General features: G+C 39.4%; 1 protein-coding gene across 2 annotated transcripts in view; it reads left to right on the top strand.

Annotated features, from left to right (window-relative positions):
- The first annotated feature begins 1086 nt into the window (after positions 1-1086).
- The window catches only part of PIGU (phosphatidylinositol glycan anchor biosynthesis class U), a 101264-nt gene continuing 85283 nt past the window's right edge, over positions 1087-17067 (top strand). The window contains exons 1-2 of one of the 2 annotated variants that reach the window (XM_043982764.1): positions 1136-1272; positions 11247-11311. Coding sequence is in view for 1 of the 2 variants with exons in the window: in XM_043982763.1 (XP_043838698.1) it covers positions 1143-1272 (130 nt within the window). In the remaining variant the exon portion in view is untranslated. Of the gene's footprint in view, positions 1273-11246; positions 11312-17067 lie in introns of both variants that reach the window. The other variant, XM_043982763.1, reaches the window with a different exon arrangement.

Below are 17067 nucleotides of genomic sequence, written 5' to 3'. Positions count from 1 at the left end.
CATTGACTTGGGAGCATAGACGGTTTTTGCTTTTCTTTTTCTTTCCAGCACTTAGCCCTGGCCCAGAGTAGGGATAGAGATAGTGACTGAACCTGTTACTATTTCTAAAAGCCTTCTACTAATGCTAGGTCATTACATTAACACCTTCTCTGGAATTTATCTTATTAGAGAGTTGCCTAGACTAGAGCATCTAGAGATTAGGTGACTTGTCCAGGGTCAAACTCAGTATGCCTCAGAGTAGGGACACAAGTTCAGGTCTTATTGACTCCAAAGTCAGCTCTCTATCCACTGTGCTACTAAGACTTTACTAATTAATCAAGAAGTCAGTGCCAATGTGCTTTGCACCATACTTTGTTGCAGCTACAAGTACAAAGAGTCAAGCTGTCACTTCTGGTAATGAGTTTACATTTTAATGGTGAGGCGCATGTACATAAATAGTGATGTTTGTGGATTGATTAGTTGGTTAAAATATGTTTATGTATAGAATACATAACTCAGACTCATCAGGGTGGAGGGGCTTTCTGGGAGGCTTCCATGGGGAGATGACCCTTTGCAGCCTGGCCTGGCTGGAGCAGAAATATTCCTGGGCCCGGTATTAGACCCGAATCCCAACTCTGTTCATGATGTAACTGGATAATCTTGAGGTCTACACTCTTACATGGCCTCAATCTACCGGTTCAAAGAAGCAATCCCTAAGTCTCTGCCACGGTTTTATGCTCTACGTTTCCTGGCTCCGGCCGCTTGCCTGAGCCCCCGGAGAAGCGCCCTTTGAAAGCACCACGTGGTTGCAGATACAAGTACAAAGGGTTTGCGAGAGATGCGCAACAAACGCCCCCTCCAGGTCTCTACCGATCAGTAGAGCGGAGAATCTGTCAGCCTATAGAGCCTAAGAGCAGGTACGAAATAGTTGCGCCACGAGAACGAACGATCCCTCCTCGCTTTCCGTCGTTCAGGTCCTGCCACGGCCAACGAATTCTGGGAGTTGTAGTTTCCCACTCAAGGTACCCTCTTTTCTGTCGTAGTGCCCACCTTGGCGGTAAGAACTACAGAGTAGGGCGCATGCTCCAGGCGGAGCCCCGCACCGCTCAGCGTCGACCCCGCCCTTGCTCCGTGCGCCCGCCTGCTCTCCCGCCCCCGCTAACATGGCGGCTCCTCTGGCCCTGGTGCTGGTGGCGGCCGTCACTGTGCGGGCTCTGCTTTTTCGCTCTAACCTAGCCGACTTCATCTCCGAGAGGGTGGAGGTGGTGTCTCCGCTCAACGCCTGGAAACGAGGTGAGTCTGTGCAGGACTGCTCCGCCTCCGGACGCCCCTGGACCCGGCCCCGCCCCCGCCCTGGCCCCTCCTCAGCAGACGCCGCGAGGTTGGGCTGGGGGAGCGATACTGGAGAGGCGCGCTCAGGGTCCCGGGGGCTTTGCTTCCCCCTCCCCCACGAAGGGAAGGAGGGGTTGGTACGAGCTTGGGCGGGACCATCGAAGGGCGGGAGGGTGGGGGGGCGGGGTGAAAAACCTCGTGCCTCAACCGGTGAGGGAAGGGGCCGCAGGGCCATTGAATGGAGAGGGTGTGGTCCCTAAGGCCCGGGGCACACTCTTAGGCAGGACCTTCCTTTTATTTTTCTAGGGGCCTAGCCTAGAAAGGGGAACTGTGGTAACTGTGACCCTGGGCCTCCGGGGGAGTATGTGTGTTCCTTCTACTCTTCCTCACCTTCCCAGTCAATGAGGAGGGCGTGGCCATCGAGGGAGGGGGCGTGTCTTGTGGAAGTGCTCCACCCTCCCAGTGCTTGGATCTTGTTGAGGCACCTCCCCTAGGGCAGAGACCCCTGGGCTGGTGCCGATGATAATGTGTGACTTTCTGCTTTCTGTGGACGGTCATGGATGGGGTTATTGAGCACCGGAGCTCTAGAAGAGTGGGACAGTTTGTTTTTAAATCATAAAAGTATTTTATTATTTATTACTATTATTTATTATTTCAACATTTGTTTTCATAAGATTTTTAGTTCCAAATTGTTCTTCCTCCTTCCCTTCTCTCCCCCTCCCCAATACAGAAAGCAATCTGATATAGGTTATATATGTACAATCACATTAAACATATTTCTGCCTTAGTCATGTTGTGGAAGAAGAATCAGAATACAAAGGAAAACCTCAAAAAAGAAAAAACAACAACCAAAAAGTAGAAACAGTATGGTTCAATCTGCATTCAGAATCCACAGTTCTTTTTTCTGGATGTGGAGACCATTTTCCGTCATGAGTTCTTTGGAATTGTCTTGGATCATTATATTGCTGAGAAGAGCTAAGTCTATCACAGTTGATCATCACACAATGTTGCTGTTATTGTGTACACTGTTCTCCTAATTCTGCTCACTTCACTCAGCATCAGTCCAGTTAAGTCTTTCCAGGTTTTTCTGAAATCTACCGGCTCATCATTTCTTTTTTTTTTGGGGGGGGGGGATGGCAATGGGGGTTAAGTGACTTGCCCAGGGTCACATAGCTAGTGTCAAGTGTCTGAGGTCAAATTTGAACTCAGGTACTCCTGAATCCAGGGCCGGTGCTTTATCCACTGTACCACCTAGCTGCCCCCTCATCATTTCTTACAGCACAATAGTATGCTATTACATTCATATATCACAACTTGTTAAGCAATTCCCCAATTGATGGGCATTCCCTTGATTTCCAATTCTTTGCCGCCACAAAGAGCTGCTATAAATATTTTTGTACATGTGGGTCCTTTTCCCTTTTCTATGATCTCTTTGGGATACAGGCCTAGTAGTGGTATTACTGGGTCAAAGGGTATGCACAGTCCCATAGCCCTTTGGGCATAGTTCCAAATTGCTCTCCAGAATGGTTGGATCAATTCACACAAAAGAGTGGGCCAGTTTGAAATAATAACCTAATATTGATAGCCTCCTCAGGCGTTTTTTACTTCTATTCCTTCTTCCATTCATTTAATTAAACACCTATTGCTGAGAATCATCATGCAGGGCACCCTTGAGGAGATACTGGGTGTGGCTATGGGCAAGGAGCTTCTTTAGAGCCTCAGTTTCTTCATCTGTAAAAATAAAGTTTTGGAGTAGATGATCTCTAGGATTTCATTTAGGTCTGAATTCTTTGATCCTAAAATTGGGAGGGGGCCAGTGGATTTGTATGTCAAGAACATGCACCTGTGTGGAAATCTATGAGGAATTGTAGGCAACACTTTTAAGGATAAAAGAAGAGAGAAATAGAAGTGTTGTTATGGTATTCTTTTGGGGGGGGGGAGGGTGGTAATGAGGGTTAACTGACTTGCCTAGGGTCACCCAGCTAGCAAGCGTCAAGTGTCTGAGGCTGGATTTGAACTCAGGTCCTCCTGAATCCAGGGCTGGTGCTTTATCTACTGTGCCACCTAACTGCCCCCAGAAGTATTGTTATGGTAATATACTACAGACCCACTAGCCTGGAGTAGGAAATGCATGATGAGTTCTTGTTACATATCTCAAAATTAAATTCAATTAAAAGATATTTATTATGCACCAATAAATGTGTATTGATTGATGCTGTTATACTTGGAGTTAGGAAAGCCTGGGTTCATGTTCAACCTCCTACCTTAGCTATGTCACTTAACTTCTATATCTCAGGCAAATCCTTATGGCTTATATTCTTATGAAGGAATGTATGAACAAATGAAAAAGCATTTATTGTTTATTGTGTGACAGACACTATGTTAAGTACTATGACTACAAATTTTTTAAAAAAGGAGAGAGATTCCCTGCTTTGAAGGACTTATGATGAAAAATGCTATGTGATATGTGCACTTTTAGAGGAAAGGTCTGGGCTGATTCTGTCACTGCTTTTGTAGGGATTTTGAATGTTGTGTTAGATCAGATTCTCAGGGATAAAGCATGTTAGGGACCTGCCAACTTTGAGTACTTCCCAAGTGGTCAGATCCAGAGCAAAATCCAATCATTGACACCCTGGTCTGAGCTTTGTAATTTTATTTTATTTTTTTAAGCATTTTATTATTTTCCAGTTACATATAAGGATAGTTTTCAACATTTGTTTTCACAGGATTTTTAGTTCCAAATGTTTTTCTCCCACCCTCCCTTCCCTCCCTCCTACCCAAGATGGAAAGCAGTCTCATATAGATTGTATATGTAGCTTTGTAATTTTCTGACTTGGGTTTGGGTCTCAGTAACAGTGGAGTTCTGCTGGACTCAGCCACTCTCAGCAACTGGAAAGTTCTTCAGTGATAGAACCTATAGGCTGGAACAACAGTACAGGATCCCATTTGATTTAGAAATCCTGTCCTGATTATTCCTTTACAGGTTTCTGGTTGGGCTCTTCTCCTGGGGTCTGAGCCACACAATTGCTGCTTGCTTCTGAATTTCTTCCTTGCTTGGTATAGGTACACAGGCTAAGGTGTGCAGCCCCTCCTCACTCTTGGATGCAGGTCACTGCATCAATCTTTCCTACACCTGTGACCCAGAACTGGGTAATAAATAACAAAGCTGCCATTTGACACTTGTTCTCATACTTCACAGGAAGTCTGGATCTGAGACATCATCTTTCCTTTTAGCTTCTCCTAGCCAGACCCCACTGTTTCCACAGGCATTTTTGTATCTTTATGCTGAACTAGGCTGGACAAATGACTTACTATAATTTTTTCCCCTTAAATTTTCTGATTAGTATTACATCCAATTAATTTTCTAGCTGTATTTGGAGTTTTGAAGGGGGGAGCTCACTTCTTGCTACTCTACTATCTTCACTCTGCTTTCTTTTTTTTCCTTTTTTTGGGGGGTGGGGTGGGGCAATGAAGGTTAAGTGACTTGCCCAGGGTCACACAGCTAGTAAGTGTCAAGTGTCTGAGGCCAGATTTAAACTCAGGTCCTCTTGAATCCAGGGCCGGTGCTTTATGCACTGAGCCACCTAGCTGCCCCTTCACTCTGCTTTCTAATTAATTTTTGTCTCGCTTTACTAATAGTTCTATTCTTCAAAAGGTAGAATAGGTGATGAGAGACACCAGATTGCTAACAAAGAATTAATTAAAAAAAAAGATTTATATTGATATCTTGGTTTTTTGTTTGTTTTGTTTTGTTTTGCAGGGCAATGAGAGTTAAGTGAATATATCTTGGTGCTTTTTTTTTTTTTAACACAATGGCTAGATTTCGAGGGGCAGCTAGGTGGCGCAGTGGATAAAGCACTGGCCTTGGATTCAGGAGGACCTGAGTTCAAATCCAGCCTCAGACACTTGACACTTAACTAGCAGTGTGACCCTGGGCAAGTCACTTAACCCTCATTGCCCACCAAAAAAAAATGCCTAGATTTCTCTCATTTCCTTCTTGACCCTTCCAGATCCATTCCTGAGAACAGGGAATTTAAAAAAAAGAAAAAGATTTAAAAATCAACAGAACCGATCAATACATTGAAAAAAACCTGTTATATGCAATATTCTGTAACTCTGCCAGAGAAGTTGAGGGAAGTATTTTCTCATGTCTCTTCTTTTGGACCAAAGTTGGTTTTTTATAATTTTTCAACATTCAGCTTCAGTTATTTTGCAGTAATTGTTCTTTCCATTTATATTAATGTTATCGTGTATATTGTTTTCCTGGCTCCGCTTACTTTGCATCTATCTGTTCATGTAAATTTTTCGATACTTCTTTGTATTCATCATGTTTGTCTTTTCTTACTGCCCAGCAATATTCTATTACATTCCGGTACCATAATTGTTTAGTTGATTCCCAGTTGATCATATACTTTGTTTCCTTTTCTTTGTTAACCACAAAAAATACTGCTGTAAATATTTTGTTTTATATGGAGCCTTTCTTTTTGTCAACAACTGGCTTGAGAGCATATGCCTAGCAGTGGATGGATTCTCTCTAGGTTAAAGAGTATAGCTAATTTTGATTCATAAGGAGAAGGTGGTTGGTGAAGTAGGTACAGGAATCTTAGCAGAAAGTGTCATTTCAGAGTTGTAAAGCCTGGGTTAAAGGTAATGAGTTTCCTAGTTTATAGTAAAGCAGATTTTTAAAAGTAAAGGTAAAAAGCAAGTTGAAGGAGGAAATTGATTTAAGAGGGATAGAGAAGAGGCCAACAGCATAGTTGAGAATAATCCAGATTATGAAGAAAAATTGAAGAGGCTTCTAAAGAGGGTTGTAATGTGATTGTTTGAGAATTATGAGATGCATTTAGGTTTAAGATTACAATATACAAAGGATGGAAGCAGAAGCATGTAACCAAGGACAGATAAAAAAACAGGGCATGGGTTTGTAAGAATAATTTGGTTTTATGTTTATTGATGACTTAAAAAAATTATTGTTACTTTCCAGTAACCCCCACCCATAATAGAACTCACACCTTTAGCAAAGAAGGGTACTTAATACAAGATCTTGGTAATGTCTGACAAAATATGCTGTATTCCGGGCAGCTAAGTGACACAGTGGATAGAGCACTGGCCGTGGAGTCAGGAGTACCTGAGTTCAAATCTGGCCTCAGACCCTTGACACTTACTAGCTGTGTGACCCTGGGCAAGTTACTTAACCCCAACTGCCTCACCCCCCCCCAAATTGTTTAACTATTCTCACATTAATTGAGATCTACTTTCTAGTTTTTTAAATAATAAAAAGTGTTGTTTTAAATATTTTTTTATATAGGAGCTTTCCTACTGTATTTTTTTAAGGCTCTCCCATCTCCTTTTCCCCATTGAAAAAAAGAAAAGAAAAACAAATTTCTTGTAACAAATATACATTGTCAAGCCAAACAAATTCCTAAATTGGTCATAGCCTAAATATGTCTCATTGTGCACCTGAGTGCATCACATCTCTGTTATGAGTTGGGAAACATGCTTTCTGTTTTTCACTGTTTTGACTATTTTGGGGAGTATATGTCCATTACGGACTTTGTGAGGTCAGAGTGTATTCATCTTAAAAAGTTTTCTAGGGTAGTTCCAAATTGTTTTCCAGAATAGTTTGGTCAATGCTTAACTCTATCAACTCACCCTCTCACCATTTACCATTTTTGTCTTTTGTTACCTTTGCCACTCTGATGAGTGTGAGGTGAAGACTCGGTGGCTTTAATTTGCATTTCTCTCTTTTTTTAAAATTTCTCTTATTAGTATTTTGGAGCATTCTTTCATATGGTTGTTGATAGTTTTCATTTTTTTTTCAGAAACTAGCAGAAAAGATAGGGTCCTGAATATGTTGAGATTTGCCCGATATGCTAAAGGTAATTCAAATATTATTTTGTGTTTTTATTTTAGAAAAAAATATTTTAGTAGATCTCATTGGCATAGAGACAAATCTCAGCTCCCTTAGCTCAGCCTGATTCTTTTTTAGACTCCTCAGCTTCCTTTATTAACCCTCATTGCCCCACCAAAAAAAAAGAAAAGAAAAGAAAAGTCATTCCATATAACATACCATTTTAAAAAAATGTTACTTTCTTTTTTTTGTGGAGCAATGAGGGTTAAGTGATTTGCCCAGGGTCACACAGTAAGTGTCAAGTGTCTAAAGCTGGATTTGAACTCAGGTCCTCCTGAATCCAGGGCTGGTGCTTTATCCACTGCACCACCTAGCTGCCCTGACAACATACCTTTTTCTTTTCTTTTCTTTCTTTCTTTCTTTCTTTCTTTCTTTCTTTCTTTCTTTCTTTCTTTCTTTCTTTCTTTCTTTCTTTCTTTTTTCTTCAGGGCATTGAGGGTTAAGTGACTTGCCCAGGGTCACACAGCTAGTGAGTGTCAAGTGTCTGAGGCCGGATTTAAACTCAGGTCCTCCTGAATCCAAGGCCAGTGCTTTATCCACTGTGCCACCTCGCTGCCCCGTTAACATACCATTTTTAGAGAAGAAAAAAAGGTAGTGGAAAAAAATCAGCAAAACCAATTAATACATTGAATAAGTCTGAAAATATATGCAATGTTCCATACCCCATACTCTACAAAAGAGTATAGTGTTCACATCTTTTTATATATCTCCTTTGAAGCTTGTTATTTGTAATTTTATAGCATTCATTTTTGATTGTTGTGCTGTTCTTTCCAGTTACATTGTTGTCATTGTTGTGTATATTGTTTTCTTGGCTCTGTTTACTATGCTCCTCATCATATGGTGCAAGATTTGCCATGCTTCTCTGCATTCATCATATGTTTTGTTTCTTTAGCATAGTAATATTCCATCACATTCATCACAATTTATTTAGCCATTCCCAAAATGAATAGGCATTGACTTTATTTCCAATTCTTTGCTTTCACAAAAAATGCTGCTATAAATATTTTTATGTATATAGTGACATTTTCATATCAATGATTTCCTTGGAAAGCCTAGTAGTAGAATCTCAGAGTCAAAGGGTATGGACATTTTAATTATTTGCATAATTCTAAATTGCTTTTCAAAATGGTTATATTTATTCACAGCACCATCAACAATGCCTGTCTTTCCACATTCTTCCAACATTGACTATTTCCATCTGTCATCTTTGCCAATTTGATGAGTGTGAGGTGAAACCTAAGGGTTGTTTTAATTTGCATTTCTCTGATTAGTGATATGGAGCTTTTAATCTTATGGTTGTTAATAATTTGCAGTTCTTCTTTTGATAACTGTTCATATCCTTTGACCAGTTGTCTCATGGGAAATGGCTTTTGGTTTGTTAGTTGTTGAAATATTTTATATTTCTTGGTTAGAAAACTCTTAACTGAGAAATTTTATATGAAGACTCCCCCTGCACCCCTATATATCCACTTCCCTTATTCTAGGTACATTAATTTTTTTTGATTAGTAGCTTTTCAGTTTCACATAATTTTATCTTTTATAATTGCCTCTCTCCTTTAGTTAAGAATACATCTCTTATGCATAGGCATAAAAATATGTAACCTGCATTATGATTTGATCTTTAATATTAAGGTCATATTTTTATATATACTTTATTATGGGAGGAAAATTTATTGTGAAATATGGCATAAGCCCAGTTTTTTCCAGACTGCTTTCCTGTTTTCCTAGTATTTTTTATCAGATATGGAGTTCTTTTCTATCTATCCTACATTTTTATTTCATTTTCTTAGGAATTTATTTGTGTGTTTAGATGAATGATGAGACTGAAGGCAGGTACTTATATTAATTGCCAGAACATATTATTAAAGTGCCTATTTATTTGTACATGCTGCTTGTTATTGTGTTATTGTTAGAGCTTCCTGGGGCTTTTTACAACCTGGTAGGGTCACCAACTTTTTAGGTTCAGAAATGTAAGAAAATAATGGGATTTGCTAAATGCCCAAAGGCCCCAGATTGATTTGTACTGATTAGATTGACTGAGAGTGATTGACTTCAAAGATTAACCCACTTAAAGTTAATTCAGTTAAACCACACCTGGCTGACTCCCAAGAGGGAGTGTTCTCAGAGGCTGTGGACTATGACATCAACACAAGACTACCCTCAAGTCCAATGAACCAGTGGATTTGGGTGACACTAACTAATCAGCTTGAAGCAGTGTGTAAGGACTGCCTTTTCTGGGGGACGCAGGAAGTGCTTGCTTCCTCTCTTTCAGTCGATTATTCGGACAACCTGGTGGTGGAGTAACACTTGGGAGAAGGAGGCCAGGCTGAACTCTTCTAGGGTAGATAGGCTTCCCCATCTTTCTGAATTCCACATGTTCTCTCTTTAATAAATGCTTAATGCCCAAAGACTGGTGCTAAAGCTTCTAATTTATAAGTAAACCCTTGCTAGCTTTCCCTACACTTGGGACAGAAATAGGCTTCCCCACATTTAGATTTACTTGTCACAGTAAGTTGATTTTATCATTCAGTTGGTAAAAATCAGGTTCTAGGAGGACTGAATGATTCATGTTTATTAGACAAGCCAAAATGCCAATTTTAAAATTTACGTGAAGAAATATAATTGCCAAGGGAAGTTTGGAGAGGCAAGAGGAGAGGGTGAGGGACATACGTTTGGTGATGGCAGGAGAAGGATGTTCTTGTTGTTGATTGGTCACTGTGTTCTCTTCTGTGTAAGACAGAAATGGAATTATAATTGGAAGGTTGAGTTGTAGGGTTTTAGTGGATGATGTTAACTTTTCAAATGTGTGTACAGACCAGAATACTTGAATCAATCCACAATAACACTGTGATTTTTTTATATATAGCACTTTGACTCTCATTTCAATTCAACAAACAGTAGGTGCCACTATGTGCAAGGCACCATAGTAGTTACTAGAGATACAGTGGCAAGGATGAAAGTATTTTTCCTCCAGGAACTTTTTGGCTGCATGATAAAATGTACAAAAGTAACTGTACAAAATACACAAAAGGTAATGTAAAGTAATTTCAAGAGCCAGAAAAGTCTCTTAACTGGAGGAATCAGGAAAGGCCCCCCAAGTAGGAGCTGGCATTGAAACAGTCCCAGTGCTTTGAAGGAAGGGATTCCATGAAGGAATGACAAGGAGGGTGAGCATTCTGGGCCTGGAGTATGCAAAATCAAGTAAGCTGATGGGGAGCAGCTAGGAAGTCCAGTTTGTCTGGAATGGAGAGGACAGTGAGACATCATGCAGACCACTCCTCTTATGACAGCACTGTCATCTTTTAAAAAATTAGGTCACAGGGGGCAGCTAGGTGGTACAGTGGATAAAGCACTGGCCCTGGATTCAGGAGCACCTGAGTTCAAATCCCATCTCAGACACTTGACACTTACCAGCTGTGTGACCCTGGGCAAGTCACTTAAACCCCATTGCCCCGCGCAAAAAAAAAAAAACCACAAACCAAACAAAAAATTAGGTTACAGCATATCATTTCAGTTTCCTTGATGAGATTTAAGAGATAGCCTCATCTCCTTGATAAAATTTGGGAATCACCCTTTTGTCTTATCAGCAATAGAGTTATAAACCTTTACAAAAGGTAATTTTAAAAACATTTTTTCCCCAAATTCTAGGGATGCCTTTATTTGTGGCACTTGTACTTCACTAATACACTGTCTACAATACTGTATAAAGCTTGTCTTTTAAATTTATAATCCAAGAGGGATAGCATTGATGTGTACACAAAAATAGTCTGGGCCTGTGTTACAGATTAATGCAGAACTAATCAGTAAAATAGAATTACAGGATTCTAGAGCTGGATGAGACCTAGATTTTATCTAACTCCCTGATTAATGGATGCATCTCCTTAACATCATCTTTTGCAAGTGGCCATCCAGCCTTTGCTTGAATACCTTTAATGATAGAAAGCCCCTTATATTATAAGGTAGCACATTCAATTTTTGTATGACTTTGGTGACTAATGTGAACATTTATGTTGTCTTATCCTAGATCTGATGTCATGAAGAACAGTTGTAGGTGTGGCTAGTATGAGAAAGTCAGTGAAGATTTTACAGGTCTGTGAAAACAGGTATATCCCAGCGTATTTTTTGAAACCTCTCTGTTAGGCAATCATGCTTAGTTATTTCCTTTAATGATCTCTACACAAACTGTTGGAACATATATAATTTGGGAAATAATTGTGGTTTTCAAAATAAACTTACTTCAGAGGGGTATAAAATAGTAGTGCTAAGCTTTCTTAGGTTCCTCCGGCCAAATGAGTAGCTCATTTTTTAGTTAAGTTTTTTTCTTTTCTTTCTTTTTTTTTTTTAAGTGAGGCAATTGGGGTTAAGTGACTTGCCCAGGGTCACACAGCTAGTAAATGTTAAGTGTCTGAGGTCGGATTTGAACTCAGGTACTCCTGACTCCAGGACCCTATCCACTGCACCACCTAGCTGCCCCTAAGTTTTTTCTTAATCATTGTAATGTGTAAGGGGCTAAAATTCTAGCTATACTATCTAAAATCTAATGAGTGGTTGCCAATAAGTTATAAGCTTTAGCAAGAGTATTTAAGTGTTTAAGTATTTATTAAAGAGCATTAGGATTAGAGTGAAAGGTAAAAATCTAACTATTTCTAAGAGACCCTATCATCTGACCCACCATAGTGAGGTCAGGAACCAAAGAGACAAAAGCCCTCTGCCAGCGTCCACTTCCTACTTCGTGTCTTCCTTCCAGAAATGGGAGGCTCCTCAAGTTGATTGGCTGGTAGCCTTGATAGACAGTACCCATGAGCAAACATCACTTCCTGACGCCAAGGACCTTGACCACATGGCTTGCCCTCAGAAGCCTTCTCCTCATGGTGGAGCTTTCCTATAGTAGCTCTCCAGCAGGTGGTATCATTGCAATCATTACAAATATTTTATGGAGACTGTTGTATGTGACAGTCACCATTTAGCAATGTATAGTTTTGGGTGAGGCAATTGGGGTTAAGTGACTTGCCCAGGGTCACACAGCTAGTAAGTGTTAAGTGTCTGAGGCCGGATTTGAACTCGGGTCTTCCTGAATCCAGGGCCCATGCTCTATCCACTGCACCACCTAGCTGTCCCGCAATGTATAGTTTTAACATATCTAAAACTTGGATGGTATAGTTATTCAATATCGTGAAAATGTATTGTAGGATGAGAGGTGCAAGAAAAAAGAATGAGGTAAAGGAATTGGCTATAATACTGTTCCGTTCAAAACAAATGATAGAATCATAAAGTCTTAGGAGCAAGAAACACCTTAGCCGGTGGTTTTTAATCTGGGGTTGGTGAACTTTATTTCTTTTGATAACTTTATTTCAATTGAATTAGGTTTTTTTGTTATCCTATGTGTTTTATTTTATGCATTTAAAAACATTCTGAGAAGGGCTTAATAGACTTCCATGGCTTGAGAAAAATGGTTAAGAACCCCTCATTTAGACCAATCCTAACTTGACGCATGAATAGACTCAGTGATATCCCCAATAAATGGACATCCAATCTCTGCATAAACTCCTGTAGTGACAGAAAGTTTGCTCTCTCATTTCATTATTGGGCAGCTATAATATAACAGTTAGAATTGTTCTACAGTGGCGGTTCTTTCTTAAATTAAGCTAAAATCCAACTCACTGAAATTATCACCTACTGGTCCTAGTTCTACTCTCTGGGGCTCAGTAAAGTAAAGAACTGGAAGCACATTAGAGGCTTATAATAGGATCATGCCATACCTAATTCTACAACATCTTCCAAAAATGACCATCCAATATTCCTTTAAGGATCCCAAATAAGGGGTAACCACTATGCTCTAAGGCACTGCATTTTGTTTTTAGACAATTTCTTTTTTTTTCTTTTTTCCAGACAATTTCTAGCATAAATCTGCCTCACTATAACTTCCACACACTTTCTTAGTTTTGCTGAATGGTGCCAAGCAAAACAGGTCTAATCCTTCTTCCACATGATAGCTTTTTATATCACACATCTTCATATCTTCAAGGCACACAAGCATGCTTTCCAAATTTTATCACGGAGATGAGGATATCTCTTGAAGAGTACTTTATTTATCCCTTGATAAGTCTGCTTTTCTGTCCTCTGCCATCTTGGTGGTCCTTTTTCTGGATGTGCTCCAGCTTATTAATGTCCTTAAACTGTGGTACATAGAAATAAACACAATTCTTCAGAATTAGTCTGACCAGGGTAGAGTACAGTGGAACTGTCTTAATGAGCTTTTTTGTTTTCCATGTTGTACTGCCACTATATTCTCTTTCATTCCTGAATCACATGAAGAGGTGGCCCATCTCCTTACTGAGATTCTGTTTCATCATGTCTTCTCCAGAAGATTGGCTGTTCTGTCATCCCCACTTTCACTTATCTTCAGTGGCTTTTTCTCTGCTATCTACTTCCCTACTGTCTACAAACATACCCTTGTATTTTCCATCATCTAAACACTCTCACTTGATCCATCCATCCCTACTAGCTAACATTTCCTATCTTTCCTCCCTTTTTACAGTTAAACTTGGGAGATCTTTCATTCAAATCAAACCTTTCTCTAAAGTTACTAACAATACATTAATTGCCAAATCTAATGGCCTACTCTTTATCCTAATCCTTTTTGACCTCTGCAGCTTTTGTCAGTGTTGATTACTCTCTTCTTTAGGTTTTCAGGACGTTACTCCTTTTATCTATCTATCTATCTATCTATCTATCTATCTATCTATCTATCTATCTATCTATCTATCTATTCATTTTTGTGGGGCAATGAGAGTTAAATGACTTGCCCAGGGTCATACAGCTAGTATCAAGTGTCTGAGGCCGAATTTGAACTCAGGTCCTCCTGAATCTAGGGCTGGTGCTTTATCCATTGTGCCACCTAGCTGCCCCTCAGGACATTACTCTTTCTGGATTCTCTTCCTGTTTATCTGACTATTCCATCTCAGTCTTCTTTGCTTTATCTTTATCCATGTCATGCTCGCTAACTGTGGGTGTCCCACAGGGATCTATCCTGGTCTTCTCTCTGTATACTGTTTCACTTGGTGTATCATCAGTTCTCATGGATTCCATTATTATCTCTATGCTTATGGAGTCCTAACTTCCCTGTTCATGTCTAGTCTTGAATCTCCCATTCTCTATTGGACATTTCACTTTATGTTCTATACACATCCTAAACTCAAAATTGTCCAAATTTAAATTCTGAACTAATTATCTTTTCCCCCAAACCCTTCCTCCTACTGTTGAGGGTACTGCCCAATTATCTAGGCCCCCAACCTAAGTGTCATTTGTGACTCCTCACTTTCTGTTATTCTCTATATCCAGGCTATGGCCAAGGCCTATTAATTTTACCTTGTAACAAATAACATAACCCCATTCTCCCCTTTGACACTGCCACCACTTTGGTACAGACTGTATCACCTCATGCCTGGACTTTTGCAGTAGCCTTTTGACTTTTGTGATAGCCTCCCTGCCTCAAGTTTCCTTCCTCTTCAATCCATTCTACGATCAGATGTAAAAGTGATCTTCCCTAAGTGTAGGTTTTACCCCGTCACTCCCTCCCCACCCCCACCTCACTCAATAAACTCCAGTGACTCCTTATCACTTCCAAGATCAAATATAAAATCTTTGGCATTCAAACCCTTTCATAACCTTCTCCCCACCTTCTACATCCTTCCAGTTTCCTTATACTTTGTTCCCACCTATATATACTACACACTGATGACATCGGCCCCTTTGTTGTTCCTCAAACAAGACAATTTGTTTCATAACTTTTTGGGCATTTTCATTGGCTGTCCCCCAGGCCTGGAATGTTCTCCCTCCTCATCTTCCCCGTTTGCCTTTCTTCAAGTTCCATCTAAAATTTCACCTTCTATAGGAAGCCTTTCTTGATCTTCCTTAATGTTAGTGTCCTTCTTCTGATGTTTATTTCCAATTTATCCTGTACATGTTGTTTGTATATACAAACAGGCTGTATCTTCTATATCTTATTTGTACATATTCATTCACTTTTGTCTCTCCCATTTGATTGTGAGCTCCCTTAGGGAAAAGATTCTCTTTTGCCTTTCTTTGTACTCCCAGTGCTTAGCACAGTTCCTGGCACATAGTAAGTGCTTAATAAATGTTTATTGACTGACTGACTGTTGACTCATGATTGTTTCACAGGAATTGTTGATTAGCCATACTTCTCTCATAAAACATGTTGAATTTTTGAAACCAGGTAAAAGATGTTATGTTTATCCAGATTAAATGCCATCTTATTAGATATAACCCAATTGTAGCCTTTTCAGATCTTTTTGGATCCTGAATCTTCTATCCAAGATGTTAACTTCCTCTCAGCATTGTGATATCCACAAATTTGACAAGCCTACCATCTATAATTTCATCCATATCATCCATAAAAATATAAAATAGTGCAAGGAAATATTCTTGGGGCACTCAGCTAGAAATCTTTCCTCATCTAAAATAGATGACAAATCTTTAGGATTCAACAAGTTGTGAATTAACTTTATGGTCATATAGGTTATATTGGTTCATTTTGTTCATGGATATAGCATTAAAAACTATCAAATGTTTTGCTGAAATCTTTAGTATGTATCTGTAGATTCCTTTGATTTATCAATCTAGTAACCCTATCAGAAAAAGGAAATGAGGTTAGTTTGGCATGACCTATTAAATTTTTTTTAATCTTATTTTTGTTGACACCTTCTGTCTTTATTACACCTTCATTTCTGAATTCATTCCTTCCTTCTCTCTACCTAGTGAACCATTCCTTGTAACAAAGATTAAAAAAGAAAGAGAAAAAAGGCAATTAAGCAAAATTAATCAAAACATTGACTATGTCTGACAGTTTATGCAACATTCCACATCCACTGACTCTCACCTCTGCAGTGAAGGGGAGGTAAGGCACATATTCTCAACATTTCTCTAGGGCAAAACTTGCTCATTATAATTATGTAGCATTGAATTAAAAATTTTTTCATTTATATTATTGTAGTTATTGTGTAGCTTGTCTTCCTGGTTCTGCTTATTTCTGCATCATCAGTTAATTTAATTCTTCTCATGCTTTAAATTCTTCATAATTGTTTTTTTTCCTTACACAGTAACATTCCATCTCCTTAATGCAAACTCCACCCCCCCAAAAGAAAAACAAAACAAAAAAACCAACCCATTTAACCAGTGCTTCATTGAAGGACACCTACTTTACTTCAAGTTGTTTGTGGTTACAAAAAAGTGCTGCTATTTAATGTATGTGGGACTATTCTGTCTTGGGTCTTCTTGATGTATATACCTGTTGCCTCTCAGTCTGGCTAACAATTTCATAACTCAACTAAAACTCTTTCCTTTCTGGGTTTTCATGACATTTATCTCTCTTGCTTCTTGTCCTACCTGCTTGATTACTCTTCTGATTTTTCTTGTTGTTGCTGGATCATCATCCACTTCCTGTCCCTTAACTTTGGATATATTCTAGTGCTATGTCTTCAACCCTCTTTTGGTCTCTCTTTGCATTCTTTCTTGGTGATTTTATCAGCCCACATGAATTCAGTGATCATCTCTACTCAGAAAACTCTATATCTAGTCTCTTTCCTGAGTGGAAGTCCTATAATCCCATAATCATCTCAAACTCAGCATAGAATCACAAATTTAGAGCTAGAAGAGACCTTAAAGGTTATTGAGTCCAACCCCCACGTTTTATGTGTGAGGAAACTGAGACCCAGAGATGTTAAATGATTTGCATAGGGTCATAGCTAGTAAGTGTCCGAGATGGAATTTGAACCTAGGACTTTCTGACTTAAAATCCAACACTATCTACTATACAAAATTGTTTC

This window comes from Dromiciops gliroides, chromosome 2 (assembly GCF_019393635.1).
Source record: "Dromiciops gliroides isolate mDroGli1 chromosome 2, mDroGli1.pri, whole genome shotgun sequence".
Taxonomy (NCBI): Eukaryota; Metazoa; Chordata; class Mammalia; order Microbiotheria; family Microbiotheriidae; genus Dromiciops; species Dromiciops gliroides.
This window is presented reverse-complemented; position numbering and strand designations above follow the sequence as displayed.